Raw genomic sequence first — 24,465 nt, forward strand, 5'->3', positions numbered from 1 at the left:
TGTAAGCGAAAAACCTGCTGGCCAGATGTTATTAGCAGGAAAATTCTTTCACGGCCCCTGTGCCACAGGCGACCAGAATGCTATCAATAAAAAATAAAAATAAAAACACAGAAACAGTACATCATTGTATCCATCACTTGCGAAGCATTTTTGATGGTTAAATCATCAAGTTTCTGTAAAACATGCCCAACAGAGCCGCATCTACGCAATCCACGTGTCATTATCGTCATCACATCCGTCATCTCTAAGAAGTTGTATATGAACTTGGGCTACAGTAGAGGACACAAACTTCGACACAACAGACTTCAAACATGGGATAACGCAGGTCGTAAACGAGCACAACACCACCAGCACAACAAGCACAGGAGACAGCAATTTCAACAGCAGTTGCCACCAGTTGCCAGAGAATAGCCATGAAAAGAAATCAAACTGATGTGGGACCTTGTCTTTAGACATGGCCTGCTGTAAGTTCTTCAGCGAATTCATGGCGTCGTTTATGTGGGTGTCATTTTCTCCTGGTATGTATGTGCAACAGGAAGTCCCAATGATGTGGCACACACCACCTTGTGCTGCCGTCAACAAGTCCAGAACCATCCTGTTTTGCAAGACCATCAGTCTAATAGCCTGAATCTCTCTATTTTGTCCATCGTTGACTTGCAGCGAGAGATTCACAAAGGATTGAAAACGATAGTTCAGTGTCTCGATGAAGAGCGATAGTTTCCCAACCCCAATCTGAGGGAAGAGCGCAAGGACAACTTTGTCTCCGGCAGACCACACTTTATGGTCCTCTGGAACGTTCGCACCCCAGACAGGGTCATGAGGGTCAAAGATTGCAACTGCTCTGCGTCGACGTCCAGATGAGTTGTGTGCTCCTGTCAGCAGATGATGTCGTATCCTGTAGGTGTGGTCTGTCACCCACACTGGTGCACACACTCCTGTCCAGTTGGCGGGCAGCATCGGATAAACCTTGTGACCACAAAGCCACCAGCCATTCTGCATGAAGTATGTTCCGTTCGATGGTTGTAGCCATGTTGGTTGGAGAGCCCTCACCACCTGAAATGGCTCTCTTATCTTGACACTCATCGGTGATGTCCAAAGCTCCCATCCAGTTTCCTCCTGGAGAGCAGTCGTCGTTAATGCAGACGTGGGTCTTGTTACCTTGGATGTAACATGTGTAATTCACTCCAGCTGGTCTCTCTGCGTAGGCCACTTGTGGTATTGTCCGTCCTTTAACAGTCACATTGAGATTTGTCCAGAACAGCTGATCACAGGCACCGTCAGCAAGTCCAGGGCGGTAAGGGTCGGCATCTTTGACTGTGACGGCACAGTGCTGATATCCAACTCCTCCCATGGATGCCATACATTTTGCTTCAGTGACATTCATTGCTCTGGCCTCCAAGCGAACTTGCGTGGAGGAAGGGGGGAGTTTCGAACACACATAGCACACCTCCCGTGTGTGAGCTCTCACAGTGAACCTGACATACCGGTACCAAGTGTTGGTTTCGTATGGGTTTCTGGGGTCCCATGACCAGTCTTCAAAGTTCTCATCATGTGACCATCGTTTACCACGGGCAACATTGTCATTTGGTCTGTTCAGATGAGTCAATAGACCATAGCACGCTCCAACCACAACGCAGCAGAGGATCCATCTGGCATATGGAGCCCCGTTGCTACTAGGATGGCAGAGACACCGGGACATCCCCTCGCCTAGCGGAGTGGGGATCGATGAATTCTTCACCAACATTGAGACGCCTCACCCTAAACGATGGGGCCCCTTTGTAGTCAGCCTTCCCCACCACTCCGAATTAGGGGTCCAGCACTCTCTGCAACTTGCAGTGGCTGTGGTGAATCCAGCTGGGCCGTTGAGAAATTTTTACCGCCGTGGGAGTAGCAAGCAAAACTTGGAACGGTCCCTCCCACCGCGGGCTGGCCCAGTTCTTTCTTTTGATGACCTTGATGTAGACCCAGTCTCCTGGATTGATGGGGTTGTCGACCTGTGAGGAGGAAAGATCAGGCGGCAGTAAATTTGTCTTTGACACAGTTTGAGCGTCCTGATCATATAATCTGCCAAGGACTGCACTTCATCTGTTGTTTGCAACTCTCGTAGTTCTTATCGTTCTTATGTTCCTGTTAGCCTGCAATTGTCCAAATCAAAAATGTTTTCTTTTGACTGTCTTTCTTTTGAACCTCTAAATCTCTCGTGTTGCTAACCTATCTACACCAGAATAAAAAAAAAAATACCACAGTATAACACCAAATGTATTCAAAAATTCATTGTTATAAAGTGTTGTATTATTACTATCTTCCACTATCTGTCCTACTCACTCCCTCCTTTTGAGGCTTGGCAACGCCCATACCTCACACCTTGACAATCTTTTTGGGAGAATGCGTTCTTTACTACATACGATTCCATCATCATTTAATTTGACTTTCTGTCCAAAACGCTTCTCAATTTCCCAGTTCACACATCTACATGTGTTACTGGTTCTCCAGTTTTTTTTTCCTGTACTTAATTATCAATCCAAAAGCTACGTGTTTCTTTCTAACATTCAACCTGCTCAAAATCACTCTTTCATCAAAGTCGCTCTACTAATTTTCCATAGTAGTCGCCAACGACTTCAACCATTCAACCTGTAATTTCTTTTCATTCAGGCTATCATTCATCAATGTTCATTTGCATCTCACACACAGTCTCCAAAAAGGAGTCTTTCTATCACATTGGTCCCAATTCATCCAAGCTCACCACACAACATTCATATATCATTTTCAACTCAGGTTTCCTGGTAGAACAATCCACCAATTCAAAAAAAAACTTAACTAAAACAAACAATTGGCAAATTAATCTGAATTTTTTCTTTGTTTTTAAATTTGAAGAACTCAATCTCTCAGATTTAGCTTGCATTTAGAATTTTGTATAATCTTATAACACAACCAATCAATTATTCCTATTAAATGTAGCATTGCAAAATCTTAAATTCACAATTTAGCTTCTTCCAATTCCTGAAAGCATGTTCTGTCATTTTTATTTCTTCGAATTTCTCATGTGGGCTCCACACTTAACATGCACTAGTGTGGATTAGTTTCTGCTTGCAAACAGATTTCTCTCTTTTTCCTCTCATTTTTATCCTTCAAAATAATTTCTGTTCTGCGGTGCAAATTGGATAGACCACAGTCTAGCAAAATTTTTTTTATACTAAAACTTTAGCCAATGTTCATCATTTTAACATATACACACACACATGCACAGCTCTCGCACGCAAAAGGTAGTTCCCAGCACCAATGATTCGTCACAGGCTGGCCATTTCCTGTGGTCGATCATGAGCTGGTCCCTCCCATGCACACGAGGACAGCACATTCTTATTTTATTTATTTATCTTCTAGAAGCAAGTTGCATTTCTTTACCACTTGATTTCTCAACTTCCTTTCTACTCCATACTTTTTCTTCCACTTCGGCATATATTGCATACAATTAAGAAATCTACTCGCCATGTACTTCTCATCTCCGTCAAGAGGTAGAGATTTACCGTTTTTATTTCCCATCTTAATTCTAGTAATTTTAGGTTTTACAATCTCTTTGTCTCAAAAAATATTATTATTATTATTATTATTACTATTATTACTTATTTATTTCTTTGAGGATCCTCAATGCAGGTTTAAATTGACCTTTCAACAAATTACTAGCCTGTATTATTGTCGTGGATCAATGCTAGAACTGCTATTTAGTCAATTTATCCTACCAGTCACACTCTCAATTACACAAACTCCAGCGCTTTGTATTTTTCTCATGGCTCGGACAAACCAAAGCCGTATCTCATAGCTCGGACAAACCAAAGCCGAATCTCATAGCTCGGACAAACCAAAGCCGAATCTCATAGCTCGGACAAACCAAAGCCGAATCTCATAGCTCGGACAAACCAAAGCCGAATCTTATAGCTCGGACAAAACAAAGTTGTATCTCATAGCTCGGACAAACCAAAGCCGTATCTCATAGCTCGGACAAACCAAAGCCAAATCTCACGTGCACCTGTGTTTTTTTTGTTTTGTTTTTTTATACGCGTTTCACAACAACACAATCACACAACTTCAGGCCTTTAACTTACTTGTCCCCTGGTTCGTTGCACTGCCGGGTCCCGTCAATCCACCTCTGTCAGACGAAGGCAGACCTAAGATGCTGGCCCAGCGAAGAATTTCCTTCCCAGGTCTTTCTTTACCAGGTCCGGCTAATGGACGCTGGCCCGTCGACGGTGTACAGCACGTCGTCCTCCGTCAGCCAGATGATGGGTATGAGGGATCCCGGGTTTCGGCACCAAAATGTTAGAGATTTGCTCACTCCAACTTATTTTGCAAGAACCACACGGGAGACAAGCAAGTTCTTTTAGACACCTGCAGGTGGAGAGATCACTCGCTACAGGAATGAAATCTAAAAGTCTCCTCCCTGCAAGGGCATATTTATTAGGAGGAACAGAGTGGGGGTGAGAGTGGACAGGTTTGGTGTACCCCCGGCCTCTGATAAGATCAGAGCAGGGGGTGTTTTACACTGTTGTGGGAAACAGAACAACTTTGATTGCTTCCCCTGCAGCTGGTCAATCAAGCAGAGGAAGCAACCACTTCATCTTACTCTGCATTGTGAGGGCAAGACAAGATTGATTTAATCATTATAGTTTACATTCCAACATAATCCTACGATAAAGATAACCTGGAAAACCCTAACAGTTGACGCTGTGCCTTTGGGCTCTTGCAGAATCTCACCAACGAGGAGCAGGTGGTCATGATTCACGCCAGGACCCTTCTCACCCTAGCCGAGAAGGTAACGCGCATGTCCACGCACGCTCTCGCATTCTGCTTATGTGACAGCAGCCTTTCCTCAGTGGTTAGAATACATCAAAGTGACCAAGTCAGCACTTCAACAGTAGATGTTGGACATTGAAAGTGAGAAGGTAGACAGACACGCGACATCAGCCAAGGGGAACTCCGGCAATGTGCCCCAACATTTCTGACCTTGAGCTGTGCTAGGATATGTTCTGTAAGCAGAAGGGCTACCTGGATGAAGAGTTGGACTTCAGGAAGCGTTCCATGGACCAGGCTCATAAGGTAAGTCGCCCTCAAATCTCCCGCCGGACCACTGATGGACGAGGATTGCGGCCCAGAGGATCCTGGAGCTGGAGGCCATGTTGTACGAGGCGCTACCGCAGCGGGACTGCCCCGCCACGGACGGCGAAAAAGCCAGCCACGCTGGCGTGAATGACGTGCTGACGGCGGATCAGAGAGAAGAGCTTAGGAGCGCCGTGGACCAATGAAAGCGAGCCCTGATGTGCGAGTTGAGGGAGCGCGATGCTTGCATCCTCCAAGAGAGAATGGATCTGCTGCACAGCGCGCAACAGGTAAGGGCCCAAAGCCAGCCCGGCACTTACTTGCACGCTTACTGGCTTTTGAAGGCCACTTTCCATTTGTCCGTCCTAGAGGAACAAAGAGCTGAAAGAATTCATCGAAGCTCAGAAGAGACAAATCAAACAATTGGAGGAGAAGTTTCTGTTTCTCTTTCTATTCTTCTCCTTGGCCTTCATTCTGTGGCCCTAACACCAGCTGGTGAGTGAGCTCCAGCGGCACCGCACTCGACACCGCCGATAAACTGCCAGCCGGTCTCAGACGTTGGCAGACGCTCCGATGCCGACGTATACCCCCCGCCACGGTGACAGAGGCACCGCGTCACACCGGCGCTCATCCAATCAGAAGGCAGGAAAGGCAAATTCACATGCAGGGCACTCTTGAACCAGAAGAGAGCGCCACAAAAAACGGTTGTTGCCCCAAACGCGCACTAAAAAGGGTCAGAATAACAAGAGTCCCACCGGCCAGCCGGGGCCACCCGTCCATCCATTTCTTCAGGGGGGAAAAAAATTGGAGTCACCGGTGAGTACATTTTGCATTTAGCTCTGCTTTTCTGCTTCTGTCTTCAAGTGTGTGGCATCCTGCGACCAAAGATTCAGCCAACCCCAAAGCGGTTGACCTCAACGTCCCACCACCATGCCGACCAGAGCAGGTGACATGATGCTTTGGACATCCTTCCGTCTCAGATGCCCAAAAGTACTCTTTGCCACATCTGCGGCAATACGGTGTCTTTTCAAAGGTGCAAATAAATCCAGCGTGGGCGGAACACGCACGTCTTCGTTTTTTCCCGCTTTGTTTGTGTGACAGCTGTTGTGAAAATTTTATACAAATAAAGTTGTATAGTACAGGTTTGACCAAGCCGCAATTCCTGAACCGCATGCGGCTCTTTGCTTGGATTCATGCGGCCCTTTTATGTTCATATCAACATTTGTGTGTGTGTGTGTGTGTGTGGGGGGGGGGGGGTTGTGCGTGTTGGCTTCACTTGAGTTCAATTTGGTATTTTGGTCAAAAGCGCATGTGGTGAAATTCCACAAAGTAGGATGGGCAAACACATTCCAGTAAACTATTAGTGTCGATTGGGCTCTCGAAATGGCAGAGAAAAGATGCACAGCAAAACGGAAATATGTAGATGAACACAGGACGTTTTTATCAGAGTGGGAAAGTTTCTATTTTTTGTTGAACGTGATGGCAAACCATTCTGCCTGTTATGTCAGACCTCAGCGCATTTCAAACATTCAAATCTTCAGCGCCATGCACTTCAGCTCACTCCATGGCTAACATTGATCAGGCGTCGAACCCGCAACATCATGCTTAAGAGGTGGACATGCTAACCAGTGCGCCATTATGTCAACGCATAATAAGTAAGTCTACTGATCAAAACAGCGGTTACTATATGACGTCGCTACGTCGTGGTCAAGTGACGCAGACAAGACATCAATGGACGGACCTTCCTCCGAAATTAGAATCCGTGGGCAGAGTTAACTTGTTTAAAAGGGAGTGGGCAGAAGAAATATTTAATTTATTTAAATCTATTTTGAGTGCACACCATTATGCCAATGCATAACAACTGTAAACGTCGATGGGCGAAACTTCCGCTGGAATTCAAATCCGCGGGGATAGTTAACTTGTTTAAAAGGGAGTGGGCAGAAGAATTATTTAATTTATTCAAATCTATTTGGAGTGTGCGCCATTATGTCAATGCATAACAACTGTAAGTCTACTAAACAAAACAGCGGTTGCTATATGACGTCTGCCACGTCGTGGTCACGTGACGCGGACGTGACGTCGACGCCTACTTTACATCCCACCGATCACAGGACCCCCTCGGCTGCATAACCGCGCCCCCTTCCCAACCAATCGGATTTGCTATACGCGAAAACGACGCCAATGGGCGGGTTCTTCCGCCAGAATTTAAATCCGTGGGCGTGGCTCGCAACAGGAAGTAGGAACATGGCGATGTTGACAAAGACACAGCGGATGGTAACATACGACTAACGAGAGAAATGTTTTTATTTTCTGCTTGCAACTGGACCATCCAGAGCGTACACGGTAAGTACAACTCATCGTTTTTAAAAAGAAGTACTTTTGTTGCCCTGAAAAGCGAGTGAGTGTGGCGTTTGGGGGGAACGTCGAATTTCGACGATTATTTCGACTGGTCAATGGTTGTAAATGATTGCGTTGATTAAAAACTTTATTTAACTCTACTCTTAACTTTGCCGTTTCAGATATGCGGGTATTACACCACGGAAATGACGTCAATAGGCTGAACTGTCGCCAAAATTCAAATCTGTGGGCGCAATGGCCTTGAGCGAGACAACGGATACAAACACGACGACTATCAACAGAAATATCTTTATTTTCTGCTTGCAAGTGGACCGTCTAGAGCGTACACGGTAAGTACAACTCATTGTGTTTAAAAAGATTTACGTTTGTGTAGTTTGCGTTGCGTTACATCTGTGAATGTTGGTTGAGGCTAAATGTTAATGTTTAATTTCCTTCCTTTAGGTTCCACGGTGTTTGTTGGCTGTAAGTTTTCCACTGCAAGAAGAGGCTCGTATCATTGACCAGGAGAGAGCTACAAGTATCATTGACCAGGAGCGAGCTACAATGGTGAGTAGCCATAACATTCATGTTAAACGCTTCCTATTTCATGTCTAACAGTACTTGATTTAACAAATAACCATAAATAAATACAGTGCGGGCACTGAAGTTAACATATGTGATTATACTGCCTAATCCGTCACCGAGTATATTGTTGCAAAGTAATATAAGATCCAAAGTTGTAATTCAGAATAGTTTTCAAAAGAAGGCCATTAGAATTATATACAAGTCGGATTACCCTGAACATAATAACACGCTATTAATTAAATCACAAATTCTTCAATTCAAAGATTTGGTAGATTATCAGACAAATAATGTCTAACAGTAATTGATTTAACACATCACGATAAGTAGATTGAGTGTGGGCACTCTCAAGTTAACATATGTGATTATATTGCCTAATCTGTTACAGACTATGTTGTTGCCAAGTAATGTAGAATAGATCCAAAGTAGTAATCCAGAATAGTTTTGAAAAGGCCATTAGAATAATAAACAAATCTGATTACCTTGAACATAGTAACAAGCTAAGTGTTTTATACGTCCTATGAAGTCAAAATTGGGCACCATCATGTGGTGAAATTTGGAATTGCATCACATCCAATTTTGCCTGGGAACAAACTGATTAAATAAATCTTAGTTTTGAATAAGCCACTCCTTCTCAAACAAGTAAACTCTGCCCATTTTGCGCAGTAGATGTTCTGTTAATATCTAGTATTTATACAAAGTCATAATTTAAATTGCTTTCAACCTTCATTCATCGGTTCAACCAACATTACTCGCTCTTATTACCAATTTGTATTGATTTAACTAAGCGTTTAATACTTCCTATCAGGTCTCAAGTCAAGATTTGGCAAAATACAATTTCAGCAAATCCAATTTTGCCAGGGAACAAAAATAGATTAAATAAACTAAATAAGTCTTCTTCCCATTAAATAAATCAGAAAAGTTTGTCTTGTAACCAGTCCTCTTCAAACAAGTAAAGTCTGCCCATTTTGTGCCGTAGATTTTGTGTCTATGCCTAGTATTTATACAAAATCATAATTTAAACGACTTCTTTCCTTCATTCACTTTGGAAATTTGGAATTGCAGCAAATCGAATTTTGCCAGGGAACAAAAATAGATCAATTCAACTAAATAAGTCTTCTTCCCATTAAATAAATTAAAAAAGTATGTCTTGTAACCAGTCCTTTTCAAACAAGTAAAGTCTGCCCATTTTGTGCCGTAGATTTTGTGTTTATGCCTAGTATTTATACAAAATCATAATTTAAAGGACTTCATTCCTTCATTCACTTTGGAAATTTGGAATTGCAGCACATCAAATTTTGCCTGGGAAGAAAAGTAGATTAAATAAATTTAATAAGTCTTACTACTTCCCATTAAATAAATTAAATACGTCTTACTTGTTCCCACTCCTTTTCAAAAAAGTAGTTTAAAACGAGGGCCCTTCACTCAACCTTTAACCTCAACCCCGCACGTCACATTGTGTTGTATCTGTGAATGTTGGTTGTGGCCAAATGATAGTTTTCTTTCATTCGTTTAGGTTCCAAGAAAACTTGATGTAACTCTACTTTTAACTGCCGTTTCAGATAAGCGGGTATTACGTCGCAGTCATGTGCCGCGGATATGACGTAATTGGCGGAACTTCCGCCAAAATTCAAATCTGTTGGCGCGATGGCCGTGAGCCACTGAGCAACGACGATTATCAACAGAAATATCTTTATTTTATGCTTGCAACTGGACCGTCTAGAGCGTACACGGTAAGTAACACTCATTGTGTTTAAGGAGATTTACGTTTGTGTAGTTTGACTAAAGTTGTCGATGTAGCTAGCGTTCACGGTAATAGCAACGTGTAGCTGAGGCGCTAACCCTAGCAGAAGTGTAGCCGCGTTGCGTTGTACGTGTGAATATTGGTCGAGGCGAAGTGTTAATGTTTAATTTCATTCCTTTAGGTTCCACGGTGTTTGTTGGCTGCAAGTTTTCCACTGCAAGAAGAGGCTCGTATCATTGACCAGGAGCGAGCTACAATTGTGAGTAGCCATAACATTTATGTTAAACACATTTAATTTGACTTTCTTTCCAAAACGCTTCTCAATTTCTCAGTTCACACATCTTCTACATGTGTTACTGGTTCTCCAGTTTTTTTCTAGTTAATTATCAATCCAAAAGCTATGTGTTTCTTTCTAACATTCAACCTGCTCAAAATCACTCTTTCATCAAAGTCGCTCTACTAATTTTCTATAGTAGTCGCCAACAACTTCAACCATTCAACCTGTAATTTCTTTTCATTCAGGCTATCATTCATCAATGTTCATTTGCATCTCACACACAGTCTCCAAAAAGGAGTCTTTCTATCACATTGGTCCCAATTCATCCAAGCTCACCACACAACATTCATATATCATTTCCAACTCAGGTTTCCTGGTAGAACAATCCACCAATTCAAAAAAACTTAACTAAAACAAACAACTGGCAAATTAATCTGAATTTTTTCTTTGTTTTTAAATTTGAAGAACTCAATCTCTCAGATTTAGCTTGCATTTAGAATTTTGCATAATCTTATAACACAACCAATCAATTATTCCTATTAAATGTAGCATTGCAAAATCTTAAATTCACAACTTAGCTTCTTCCAATTCCTGAAAGCATGTTCTGTCATTTTTTTTCTTCGAATTTCTCATGTGGGCTCGACACTTAACATGCACTAGTGTGGATTAGTTTCTGCTCGCAAACAGACTTCTCTCTTTTTCCTCTCATTTTTATCTTTCGAAATCATTTCTGTTCTGCGGTGCAAATTGGATAGACCACAGTCTAGCAAGTTTTTTTATACTAAAACTTTAGCCAATGTTCATCATTTTAACATATACGCACACACATGCACAGCTCTCGCATGCAAAAGGTAGTTCCCAGCAACAATGATTCGTCACAGGCTGGCCATTTCCTGTGGTCGATCATGAGCTGGTCCCTCCCATGCACACGAGGACAGCACATTCTAATTTTATTTATTTATCTTCTAGAAGCAAGTTGCATTTCTTTACCACTTGATTTGCATATTTTAACTTCAGTGTAACACAATTTGAGCTCTAGTCATTTGTAATTTGGGCATACAAACAGCATTGTCATACTTCTTGGATGGACAGGACTTCTAATAATCAAAAAAAATTCTAATAATCTGACAATGACATGTTTTGCTGTCATATGGGCATCTATTCTTTCTTTCTCTGTATGAGCATAAGCGGTCAAAGAGGAGGAAGCTTGTCATGCTAAAAATTTGGCTTCTCCTCTGCTCCTTCCTCCACCCTTTGATTGATATTGTTTTGCAAAACGACACTCTCGTGCGAAGTGTCCTCGTCTCCCACAGTTCCAACAGTTGTCAGAATCTCGTGGGGGTTTTGAATTATATGGCGGCCTGCGACCTTGTTGGCCTCTACCTCTCCCTCTGCCTAGCTGGGACCCTTGGAAGAAGACTGTTGTATCTTCATCTAGTTCATCATCATCATTATCTAGATGAAATACATCAGAACTTTTGCCTTTTTTGATCACTTTTTCAGCATGTCTGGCCCATTGCATAGTTGTTGTCACACTTGCAACATCCACTTCCACCAAATGTTTCCTCACCCAGTTGCCTATTTCAGGGCGGAAATTAGTGAGGAGCGCATTTTTAAGCTGTTGTTGATAAGCACTCTCAGCTGTATCATTGAATGGGATGCCACTATGTACCCAGAATTCTTTTTCAAATCTCAATTGAATGGCGGCCTCATCACTTTTCAACTTTCTATCTTTTGTCTTTTGGATTTGTTCTCTTCTTTCTTGCGAAGCTTTCAACCACACTCTAGCACTTCTACCACTTCTTCCTCATTTCAAATTTCCTTGTACACCATACATTTTCTTCCACTTCAGCATGTATTGCATACAATTAAGAAATTTACTTGCCATGAACCTCTCGTTTTAAAGAAGAGCAGAGCAAGAGATTTACCGTTCTTATTTCCCATCTTAATTTGAGTAGCTTAAGGTTTTACAATTTTTTTTTCAATTTTTTTTCTTTGAGGATCCTCAATGCAGGTTTAAATTGACCTTTCAACAAATTACTAGCCTGTTTTATTGCCATGGATCAACGCTAGAACTGCTTCTTAGTCAATTTATCCTACCAGTCACACACTCAATCACACAAACTCCAGCGCTTTTTTAGGCCTATCCAGGGATGGGTGTAAAACCCTCCCAAACAGCTTTGGAAAAACGGACAAAAGAAAAAATCTACACCCTTCTTCAATTAAGAAAAAGAAGCTCTGTTTTTCTTAGCCCGTTTCTTCCACTGGGACTTGAACCCAAGCTATTCTTTGGCTTGGAAAAACATACAAAGAAAAATCTACGCCCTTCTTTGATTAACAAAAAAGAAGCTCCGTGTTTCTTAGCACGTTCCTTCCACTGGGACTTTAACCCAAGCCAGATCCCTCAGCTCGGAAAAACAGACAAAGAAGAGTCTACACACTTCTTCGATGAACGAAAAAGAAGCTCTGCCTTTCTTAGCCTGTTTCTTCCACTGGGACTTGAACCCAAGCTATCTCCCGTGCACCTCTATGTGTTACGCGTTTAACAACACAACACAATTTCAAGCCTTTAACTTACTTGTCCCCTGGTTCGTTGCACTGCCGGGTCCCGTCAATCCACCTCTGTCAGACGAAGGCAGACCTAAGATGCTGGCCCAGCGAAGAATTTCCTTCCCAGGTCTTTCTTTACCAGGTCCGGCTAGTGGACGCTGGCCCGTCGACGGTGTACAGCGCGTCGTCCTCCGTCAGCCAGATGATGGGTATGAGGGTCCCGGGTTTCGGCACCAAAATGTTAGAGATTTGCTCACTCCAACTTATTTTGCAAGAACCAAACAGAAGACAAGCAAGTTCTTTTAGACACCTGCAGGTGGAGAGTCCATTCGTCGCTGTCTGAACAGCGATTATCGAATGAAGTCTGAAAAGTCTCCTTCCTGCAAGGGCATATTTATTAGGAGGAACAGAGTGGGGGTGAGAGTGGGCAGGTTTGGTGAACCCCCGGCCTCTGGTAAGATCAGAGCAGGGGGTGTTTTACGATGTTGTGGGAAACAGAACAACTTTGATTGCTTCCTCTGCAGCTGGTCAATCAGTTCAAAAGATCTTAGCACTTTGTTCTACTACTTTTGTTAAGACAGGACAGGCGAGTTTAATTATTACAGGTTACATTCCAACATAATCATAGGATAAAACCTGGAAAACCCTAACAGCCAACTTGAACCGTGCCATCAGGGTAGCGAAGCGAGACCACAGTCGAAAAATTCAGGATCGTTTCCACGACGCCAACAACACCAGGAGTATGTGGCAAGGCATACGGGCGATTACAGACTACAACTCACCCTCCCCCCCGGTGGGTGAAGTTGATGCTGACTTTCTAAATGGTCTAAATAACTTCTTTGGGAGGTTCGAGGCACTAAACGGCACTCCAGCAGTTAAAACTGTCCCCCATCAGGAAGAGGAGGTACTCTGCCTTGACTCCGCCGATGTGTTGAAGACCCTGAGGAGAGTCAACCCCCGTAAGGCCCCTGGCCCCGACAACATTCCTGGGCGTGTGTTCAGGGAATGTGCAAGTCAGCTGGCTGGGGTCATCACAGACATTTTTAACACCTCGCTGGGCCAAGCCACAGTGCCAGCGTGCTTTAAGACTGCCTCCATCATTCCGGTGCCGAAGAAACCTCAAATCACCTCATTTAATGATTACCGGCCTGTTGCACTGACTCCGGTCATGATGAAGTGCTTCGAAAGGCTGCTTAAAGATCACATCGTTTCCAGACTCCCCCCATTATTTGACCCGTTCCAGTTTGCCGACCGGCAAAACCGCTCCACTCAGGACGCCATCTCCTCCGTTCTTCACCTGAGCCTGGCTCACCTGGAGGAGAAGAACACCCATGTTCGGATGCTGTTCCTGGACTTCAGCTCAGCGTTTAACACCATCATCCCACAGCATCTAGTAGGAAAATTGGAACACCTGGGCTTCAACACCCCCCTTCGCAACTGGCTGCTAGACTTCCTCACCAACAGACCTCAGTCAGTCCGGGTCGGACAGAACACCTCTGATGTCATCACCCTCAGCACAGGCTCCCCTCAGGGCTGCGTCCTGAGCCCCCTGCTGTTCACCCTGATGACACACGACTGCGTCCCCAGGTTCACCACCAATCACATCGTGAAGTTCGCAGACGACACAACGGTGGTGGGGCTCATCAGAGACAACAACGACCTGGACTACAGAGAGGAGGTGGAGCAGCTGGTGGGCTGGTGCAGAGACAACAGCCTGATCCTGAATGTGGAGAAGATGAAGGAGATCATCGTCGACTTCAGGAAAAACCAGCCTCACCACGCTCCACTGATCATCAACAGCTCAGCTGTGGAGGTGGTCAGCAGCACCAAATTCCTGGGGGTCCACATCACAGAAGACCTCACCTGGACTATGAACACTACGGCACTGATCAAGAGGGCACAGAAGCGCTTGTACTTCCTGCGGAGGATGAGGAGAGCCCACCTGCCCCCACCCATCATGAGGACGTTCTACAGGAGCACCATAGAGAGCATTCTGACAAGCTGACTCTCTGTGTGGTGTGGAGGCTGCACCGCCTCCGATTGGAAGAACGTGAGGAGAGTGGTGAGGACAGCAGAGAGGATCATAGGGGCTCCTCTTCCCTCCATTCAGGACATTTCATCTCAGCGCTGCATGTCCCGTGCCCGTAACATCATCAATGACCCATCACACCCCCACCATGGACTGTTCTCCCTGCTGCCCTCTGGGAAGAGGTTTCGCACAATCCGCTGCAGGTCCACCAGGTTCTGCAACAGCTTTTTCCCTGCTGTCATCAGACTGTTGAACATTAGAACTGTTGAGCTCTAAACTGAACTCTGCATCACACATTCACAGAACTGTACTTTATGACACTACGGACCTCTATCTTGCACTATCTCGCACTACCAACTTTACTGAACTTGTGTAAACCCTTTAAATAGAAGTTTAATACATGGTTTAGCATTCCTCTGCACACTCTTGAATACTGTTTTGCCTACTTGCACTATTGCATAATTAGCACTGCTGCACTTTATACTTATTTATAATATATATATATATACAGTATATGTATATATATATTTTCATAGGATATGTTACTTCTATTCAACTGCAATATCACTACTTTGTTGTAAGCCGTGTGCAACGAAATTTCGTTTTGTATGCACCATGTGCAGACAAGATGACAATAAAGTTTGTCTAAGTCATGTCAGGTCAGCTGTCTGGAGAGAGAGAGAAGTCAGGACCTGCGGGCGGAGCACCACCGTGCCACCGCCGCCATGACGGAACTCAAAAGCAAACTCCATGAGGAGAAGCAGAAAGAGTTAGCCGTTACCAGGGAGACATTACTGCGGCAGCATGAAATGGAGCTGATGAGAGTGATCAAAATCAAAGATGGAGAGATCCAGCGACTGAATGCCTTGGTCCTCAGCCTGAGGGACGGCTCCATGGACAAGGTGATCCGCTCAATCCGTGTCTGACTATCCGCACGCCACGTCGGGCTCCGATGCGGCCGCTACCGTATTGTGTAGCTTGTCCCCAGTAAGCGTCGCGGCGCTCTGTTGCGGTCTCAACGGCCCGATGTGGCGCAATGTCTGCTCAGGTGAGGAGCGGGGGCGCTTTGCTGGCGGAAGTGGAGGAGACGCGGCGGTGTCGGGAGACCGAGCGGTGTCGCCTCCACCAGGAGCGCGGAAGAAGCCCTGGCAGCGGCCCAGCAGGCCTGGCAGTCCCGAGCGGTCGAGCTCCGATCGGCTCATCACCAGCATCGGGAGGAGCTGAGCCGAACCAAGAGAGACTGCGAGAGGGAGATCCGCCGACTGGTAGGACTGATCAGATGCGCGGTGCGTGGCTATGTTCCCAATTTCGTTGTATACCTGCAGTGCAATGACACCTAAGGCATTCTATTCTATTCTATTTCACAAGAAGAAAACGTCCGGTTGCTCGCTTCGCTTTTGTCACAGCAATGGTGTTCTAGTCGATTCAAGATAAAAATTGGCCGGTTGCTCTCTTTGTTTTTGTCACAATTCTGGCAAATGAGTTTGCCCGCCTGCCTGAGCGCTCCCCATTTGTACATCCAGATGGATGAGATCAAGCTGAAAGACAGAGCGGTTAGTGTTTTGGATAAATCCCTGGGGCCGGCCACGTCCACCGCCTTCAGCTGCAGACTCAGGCTGCCGAGCAGCAGATCGCTGCCCTGAGGGATTCCCAAAGGGCGGGCCTAAACTACCCTGGAAGTGGGGTCAACGGCGCTACTAGCAATCCTCTTCATAGCGTAAGCCACCTCATCACACACTTGCAGTACGCATGACTTAGTTCGTTGCTGGAGGAAGGTAGCACAAAAACAGTTTTGAACTTTGAACGAGTGGTTGTGTGTGTGTGTTGCGGGGCGTTTTCAGTCTCAGGAGGATCGGGACACGCGAAGGTTTCATCTAAAAATCGCTGAGCTCAGCGCAGTCATCAGGAAACTGGAGGATCGAAACGCCCTGCTTTCTGAAGAGCGCAATGAACTGGTAATTTATTGACGGCACGCTTGAAGGTTTGCGCTACGTTTGATGCGCGCCATCCAGCGAGGCACCCATTGCGCTTGCTTATTAGTTGAGCGGCGCGGTGAGTCGGTTGCCTGGTAGATGTCTTTTATTGGGAGCCAAAGCGACGATTCCGTTCAAACCGATGCAAAAGGAATGGATACGTTCTGGCCCGCGTGTTGTGCGTCTTTCACATCCCGCACTTCATGCTTGCAGCTTAAGCGACTGAGAGAAACAGAAAGCCAGTTTCTGCCACTCCTGTACAAAAACAAACGCCTGAGCAGGAAGAATGAAGAACTCTCGCTGGTGCTGTGTCGCCTTGAAAACAAAGTGCGCTTTGTCACCCAGGAGAACGAGGAGATGGCAAGCTTGGTAAGTCGACGCGGACAACGGCGGCGTGCCAACAGAGTCCACTGCATTTGTGTTCCACAGAGAAGGCCTAGTTCGCTCAATGACCTGGACCGCGGTTGCGGCCAGCAGGACGGTGAAATGGAGTTCCTTCAAGTTGTGGAGCAGCGGCACATCATCGACGACTTGTCCAAGGTCTTCAGGCAGGCGACTCGGTGCACGTACGGCAGCGCCGCGCTCGCTCGCTGTCGCCAGGAAACCTTTTCCGTCCAAAAAATTGGCCCCTTAAATTCCGACCTTTCAAGCAGGAGCATTGTGCGCACGCGTTTGAACACGCCTTAGACTTGTTTTGCCATTTTCAGCAGCTCAAAGCTCCCGTTTTGTCAGCGCCTTTGCCACTCGCTGTGCGCTGAAAACGACGGACTCGCCCGGCTGCTCAGCCCGTCAACCATGAGCCGCGAGCGCGACGTCATTGTCCGTAGGCAGCTAGTGGCAAAATGCACCCTGTTAGAGTTGCGCTCGCTCCAACTTATTTTGCAAGAACCACACGGGAGACACGTAAGTTCTTTTGGACACCTGCAGGTGGAGAGTCCATCCGTTGTACGAATGAAGTCTGACTCTCGGCTCCTGCACGAGCATTTTTATTAAGAGAAACAGGGTGGGTGTAAGAGTGGATTGAATAGAGAAAGCCCTTGACCTCTAGTCAAAACATAGCAAGGGATGTTTTACGACTTTGTGTAGGAAGGGATAAGCGCTAGGGATAAATAAGGGATAAATAATATTATTTATTACAGGTTGCAGTCAAAGTCAAAGCAACATAATCATACGATAAAGATAATCTGGAAAACCCTGACACACCCTGTAGTCGTCACTTTTGGAAAAGACTAGCGTCCCTCCAATCATCGCCGGTGACGGGTTTTTCAGGCTCTGGAGACAGGAGCTCATGTCAGAAATGTCATCGTGAGTCGCGTTTGTTTCTGCGCCGGAGCCGTTCGTTCCCGTTGCATCCAAAGAATCTCAAAGGCGGATTATTTGTGTCGACAGGAGAGAGATTTGCTGCTACGATACCGACGTCGAGAATCTCTGAGGAGGAACAAAGCGTGAGGTCCTGCAAGGTGAGTCTGTTTGTTTGCGGCTGCTTGGTGTTGCGCAAGATGAAATGGCCTTTTTCTCGCTATCGTTCCTCTCGTCGATTCATCGTGAGGTGTCGCTTCAGTTTGTTCAGACAGATGTTTGCTTCCGCGCCCGCAGGTCATCGAAACATTTTACGGCTACGACGAAGACGTGTTGGTGGACTCGGACGGATCGTCCTTGTCTTTTCACACCGACAGAACCCCCGACACGGAACCCGAAGAGGTAGCCCGCCATTTCTGCCAGCGTATTGGCGCCAAACATTCCTCTTCAGCCTGGAATCGGACTCGTCTTTGCGTCGCGGGTGCTTTGTCGCCGGTCTGACTGATTCTGGTACTAGTGCTGTGTTGCATTGGTGTGTGCATGAGGAGGCGGAGCTTCGCTACCGCCAGCTGACGCAAGAATATCAAGCGCTGCAACGAGCCTACGCTCTGCTAGCCCAGACCAGCGGAGGGGACTACGACGCCGAGAAGGAGATCAAGGTGGCGCCCCTTCCCGCAACCCCCGGCCGGGTCGCAGCCTCCCCGTTCTCACCCAGCCTCGGGTGTTCTCTGGTCTGAAAGGAGGAGGAGGAGCCTCCCTCCTCCTCCTTTCAGACCAGAGAAAAGCTGATGGTAGTGTCAAACGCACCTCTTTCAATAAGGTGCCCCCGGCTTCCCGGTAACGGGTTTGTCTTAGCCGGGTTCGGAGATTCGTCCGTAATCTAACCACCCGAGTTAAATTAACTCTACCGGAATCAATCTAATTTCTGTACGACGCCAATCCCTCTCAAGTCACCCTAAGCTCGAGCCGAGTAACTCAATTCGAGGCAAGACTTCGAAGTGACCGCATCGTATTGATGGCTCCCCGCTAATTTTTGAAGTTCTTATTATGTTACGGATATTTTTAGATGTCTTTGTTAAGACCTCAGGGATTCGTTTGTATAGCGCACCCTAGCACTAGTTTTGCCGAAGTAAATGTTGATATGGGTCCGTTCTACTTGGTCGCTCAAGCAGCGAGCCGACCAACTTGTTTATTCGAAAGAGAATCGAATTAATAAAAGTGTGACAATAATAGCATTTAAGGAGAAAATTAATGCACTTTACGTTATTAATTCTAACTTCTTATATGTAGATCTAGCACTTAACTGTCGGAGTGCTTCACCCCACTTGATTGCTTTAAAAAGAATAACAACTTTCTTAAAACGAATAAAAATGTCTTACTCTATTTAGATTTGCCCAGTAATTAATTTGGAAGGCAAGTCTATTTTTCGATCGTGTCCTGTTTAACTTTTGACGCGGCCCGACAAAATTAAGAACTGGGCCGCGCCCGACGGACAATCGAAATACTTTTATCCTTCACCAACTCAAATAATCTATTTTAACCATCGTCGTTATTTTATTTAGAGGAAGTAAATTTTCAAACGAATTCACTTTTGACGAAATTCACTCTTCCCTTAAATATCTACGAAAGTTATTTAATTCTCTAACATGTTCGGAGTTACTTTTTACGCGGCCCGTCAAAAGGGGAAACGGGCCTGCGCCCTTCAAATAATTAAATTACTTTCAGTTCTACACCAAACCAATAATCCGATTCAAACACTTCCGTTAATTTATTCAGACGAAGCAAACTTTCAAACGGATTGAAATTCACTCGTGTCTCAAATAACTACGAAAGTTATTCAATTCTCTAAAATTGTCTGATGTTACTTTTATTTATTACGGTCCTATGTTATACCATAATAACCCCCCGCACATTAATCAAATTGTCAAATCAACCCCGAACCATTGATTGTACATTCAGTACAAATCAGCGCACAACAAAGTAGATGAATATACACAACACATTTATTGAAGAAACATGAAATAGAATTACAAATCTTAATCACTCCAGAAACCGAACAATTTCACCCACTGATACCCGTGTTAATAAAATCATTCAATCCCAGAACAATTCGATTGCAAAACACAGTTCATGAAAGAGGGAATCAATTTTTAGCCAAGCAAAGAAATCAAAAAATAAAAATCACATTTGTGCTTCTCCAAACAATTTATGTCACGCCACTATTCTCATAGTGACGGGTCCCTTGATCGAATTGACTAACAATATTGCTTTAAGCTGTTACAGAATACATTTTTAGCCAAGCATAGAAATCAAAAAGTAAAAATCACATTTGTGCGTCCATGCGTGACTCACAATCCGACACCGTGTTCCTGGTTTATTTCTATTTTAACTTGCTTAGCTTATTTTGGCCCCTTTTTTGGTCTCATGTTTTGGTCTGGCGTCATCTTTTGGACAAATTTGGAATTTCAGCTCTGCCAATTTATTCCTGTGAACAATCCATATTTTACCATTTGCACCATCTCTTCCCCCCATGTTACATGACAGTAGAAATGGGTCACTATCAAAGCAGAGTAGCAGATCTGGAGTCAGCGCTGAAGCAACAAGGACAGGTAAGCTTATCAATGAGCACACCTTTTTCTCAGACAAAATAGCTACATTCTTCAGTCACTCATTCGTCTGGCATTACTGGACCAACCCCCCCCCCCCCCGAACGTGGCTGGGAAAATGCGGAGAAAAGCAAATGTCAATTTCCAGTCAACCAAAGAATTTGTGGATGAAAATGACACAACATTCCAAAGCTGTCCACGCGTTTGTCTCTTCTAGAATGTCAAGTGGGTGGAGGAGAAGCAGCTGCTGCGTCAGAGCAATCAGCAGTTGGCCGAAAAGGTGACGGAAAGAAAGGCGCTGGGCGGAGTCGCTTGGCGTCACACCCGTCCGGAAGCCCCGCAGATGAGGTCTGACTGTCTTTTCAGGTCAGGCGGATGGAGGCGGAAGAAGCGCGTCTGAAAGAGCACATCCAGGATATCCGAGACCAAAACGAACTGCTTGAGTTCCGCATCCTGGAGCTGGAGGTGGGAAGACTCGCACAAGCGTGTTGAGGCCAGAGATGTGACGGACGGACGGATGCATGCCTCTGCCTTTCAGGAGAGGGAGTGGCGCTCCCCCGTCTTGAAGTTTCTGCAAGTCCGTTTCCCAGACGGCCTCAGCCCTTTGCAGATCTACTGCGAGGCCGACGGCGTGAGCGTACGTAAGGCGTCCCTCGCAACCCTAACCTTAACCTGAGGTCCCAGAACACCTTACATTGCTCCTTGCGCCTTTCCCCAGGACATCGTCATCAGTGATCTGATGAAGAAGCTGGACATCCTGGGCGATAACGCCGTAAGTGTATGTCGAACTCCTTATGTTCGCACTCCACGAGACTCGGCGGCTCAAATGTGACTTTTGGAAGGCTTTGCGCTGAAAGAACCTTGTTGACGCTGTGCCTTTGGGCTCTTGCAGAATCTCACCAACGAGGAGCAGGTGGTCGTGATTCACGCCAGGACCCTTCCCACCCTAGCCGAGAAGGTAACGCGCACGTCCACGCACGCTCTCGCATTCTGCTTATGTGACAGCAGCCTTTCCTCAGTGGTTAGAATACATCAAAGTGACCAAGTCAGCACTTCAACAGAAGATGTTGGACATTGAAAGTGAGAAGGTAGACAGACACGCGACATCAGCCAAGGGGAACTCGGGGCAATGTGCCCCAACAATTCTGACCTTGAGCTGTGCTAGGATATGTTCTGCAACCAGAAGGGCTACCTGGATGAAGAGTTGGACTTCAGGAAGCGTTCCATGGACCAGGCTCATAAGGTAAGCCGCCCTCAAATCTCCCGCCGGACCACTGATGGACGAGGATTGCGGCCCAGAGGATCATGGAGCTGGAGGCCATGTTGGGTTAGGGTTAGGGTTAGGGTTAGGGTTAGGGGTTAGGGGTTAGGGTTAGGGTTAGGGTTAGGGTTAGGGTTAGGGTTTAGGGGTTAGGGTTTAGGGTTAGGGTTAGGGTTAGGGTTAGGATTATGGTGGGAGCCCCCCCTCCTGGAGGAGGGAAAGGAAAAAGCACGGTCCATCCATCCGGGATTCCAATCAGCCCCCAGCTCACGGTTCCGGCGGGCAACGCGGTGGCGTCGGCCATAGTGGACCGTCGTCCAACCCTGATCCATGGCTGTGGATCTAGAATTTGCCTTTGTTATATATTTAATAAAGTTGTTTTTTTAAAAAAATAAAGTTTCTTTTTTGATTTATTCTGGCCAATATGCAATGTGTGCCCTGACAACGTTTCAGCTATCTCAAGCCTTCATCAGGTCTGGCACACATGTATTATATGAAAAAGTATTTTTGTTTTGTAAGGTGCAGCAATGTGTCTTGCTTGCAGTCCAAATTCGCACTAAAGGCTCTTTGCCTTGCGGATTCCTTTTATACCCTCAGCTCGGTTGAAGTTTTAAATCTTTTTTGTTTTTCGAAATTTCGTTTTAGAAATGTAACGTGTTTTAGCTTATATTTGCATTTTCCAATTAATTTTCATAATTAAACTAGCCTTCATATTGGGTTTAAACAAAATAATTATAATTTGATCAACTTGGAATTGGTATTGTAGAATAATGTAAACATACTAATTTTGTTTTTTGTTTTTAATGTTTTTTAATTGTTTTTTTTAATGTTTTTTGATGTATTTTGTTTTTCAAGTAGACGTGGTCTAGGATCTCGGATTGCTGTTCAAACTACAGGTAAATAATACATAGGTAGGTGGATTATATATGTGTATTGGGTTTTTGCAAATTTGTAATTATATTATTGAAAACATTTGGTGACTTTTGTTCATATTTTTGTGTTATTCCGTTTTGTCAATTTTTTCTGCTTTTTTTCGGGTGGGCGTGGTCCGGGGACCAGACGCGTGGTTCCAATTGGAGGTAAGTATCCAGGTAGGTATTAGATGTAAGTGGGTCTAATTAAAATAAAACCAATTTGTCCTAATTATGTTAATTGTCCTACTGTTTGGAAGTTCTGTTCCTGGTGGGACGTAGATAGGGACTGGGATTGGGGTATGGGTTGGGGTTGGGGTTAGGGTTGGGGTTGGGGTTAGGTTTAGGGTTGGGGGTAGGGTCAGGGTTGGGGTTAGGGTTGAGGGCAGGGTTAGGATTGGGGTTAGGGGACAAAGCCCGACTCCCTTGTGTAGACACCCCTCTTGGGCGGTCCTGGTGGGGAGGGAAGTGGCTGGGCTTACTGGCCACCACTGCGATCTTCCTCTGCGGGCGTAGGGACACTGTCAATTTTTGGGTTTGGATCTCAACCACTTCCCCTGGCTCCGAATCTTGGGTCTTCTTTTTGGCGACAGGTGTGAGTCTAGGTCGCTGTGGGAGCGGAGTGGGAGCGGGAAACCGCAGCTCCAGGTTAGGGTTTGGGATAGGGTTAGGGTTAGGGTTGGGGTTGGGGTTAGGGTTAGGGTTGGGGGCGAGAATAGGACTGGGGCCAGGAGTAGGATGGGGGTCAGGGTTGGGATCGGAGCGCGGCAAGTCTTCCAGAAAGTCCAAAATCTCGTTCTCAACCTCCGAAATTGTGCCTGGTAGTAGGCGTGGAAAATTTCGCTTGGCCCAACCAACCGCCACTTGGAAAGCAGCCTCCCATTCTAGATTGTTGTCTTGGAGTGCAAATTCCATGTCGGGTTAGGGTTAGGGTCAGGGTCAGGGTCAGGGTCAGGGTCAGGGTTAGGGTCAGGGTCAGGGTCAGGGTCAGGGTCAGGGTTAGGGTTAGGGTCAGGGTCAGGGTCAGGGTTAGGGTCAGGGTCAGGGTCAGGGTCAGGGTTAGGGTTAGGGTCAGGGTCAGGGTCAGGGTCAGGGTTAGGGTTAGGGTTAGGGTTAAGGGTTAGGGTTAGGGTTAGGGTTAGGGTTAGGATTATGGTGGGAGCCCCCCCTCCTGGAGGAGGGAAAGGCAAAAGCACGGTCCATCCATCCGGGATAGGGTTAGGGTTAGGGTTAGGGTTAGGGGTTAGGGGTTAGGGTTAGGGTTAGGGTTAGGTTTGGATTGTGGAGTCCACCTACCAGGGACGGGGAACTGATGTCCCCCCCTAGCAGAAGAGGACAACGCACGGTCCATCCATCCGTGGCCATGCCTCGCCACCCGCTCCCGCCCCCGGGTTGCAGGCTGGCGCTGTCGCCCCCTACGGACAACTGTCCATTCCCCGTTGTAATTAAATGACATATTAATTTTTGGACTTCAAATTTTTATTATGTTTTATTTAAATATTTTTAATTTTCAAATTTCAATGAGTGGGTAAAATTAGAATTTTTAGACTTTTTATTCTAAAACAAATTATCAAATGTCTATTTTTCAAAAAGATTTTTAGTGTCCAAATTGTCCGAATTTAGCAACGTAATTTATTCCAATGAAATAAAATAAATGATTTGTAAATAACTGTAAATAAAATAAACAATAGTAAATTATTAAATCGACTGTAAATAGGAAATTATTAAATTGAATGTAAATAGTAGTGTGCCTTAACAACGTTTCGGCTATACTAAGCCTTCTTCAGGTCTGGCACACCCGTATT

General features: G+C 45.4%; 1 protein-coding gene and 1 long non-coding RNA gene across 2 annotated transcripts; both read left to right on the forward strand.

The window, feature by feature from the left end:
* Positions 1-4,975: 4,975 nt before the first annotated feature.
* LOC137840109 (janus kinase and microtubule-interacting protein 3-like) lies at positions 4,976-5,776 on the forward strand. Its single transcript, XM_068650007.1, has 3 exons — positions 4,976-5,091; positions 5,148-5,381; positions 5,461-5,776. Exons 1-2 carry the CDS (start codon positions 5,017-5,019, stop codon positions 5,295-5,297), a joined length of 225 nt encoding a protein of 74 aa, XP_068506108.1. The 5' UTR covers positions 4,976-5,016; the 3' UTR covers positions 5,298-5,381; positions 5,461-5,776.
* A 10,682-nt stretch (positions 5,777-16,458) lies between these two features.
* LOC137840086 (uncharacterized) lies at positions 16,459-18,278 on the forward strand. Its single transcript, XR_011086525.1, has 3 exons — positions 16,459-17,149; positions 17,973-18,043; positions 18,180-18,278. It is a non-coding gene; the product is annotated as an uncharacterized lncRNA (long non-coding RNA).
* The last annotated feature ends 6,187 nt before the right edge of the window (positions 18,279-24,465 follow it).

This window comes from Syngnathus scovelli, chromosome 2, assembly GCF_024217435.2.
Source record: "Syngnathus scovelli strain Florida chromosome 2, RoL_Ssco_1.2, whole genome shotgun sequence".
In the NCBI taxonomy this organism is placed as follows: domain Eukaryota; kingdom Metazoa; phylum Chordata; class Actinopteri; order Syngnathiformes; family Syngnathidae; genus Syngnathus; species Syngnathus scovelli.

Excerpts from the sequence above, each read along its gene's own strand:
- LOC137840109 (XM_068650007.1), top strand. The coding sequence starts at position 5,017 with ATGTTCTGTAAGCAGAAGGGCTACCTGGATGAAGAGTTGGACTTCAGG. Across the intron at positions 5,092-5,147 it reads CCATGGACCAGGCTCATAAG|AGGATCCTGGAGCTGGAGGC; the intron begins GTAAGTCGCCCT and ends ATTGCGGCCCAG.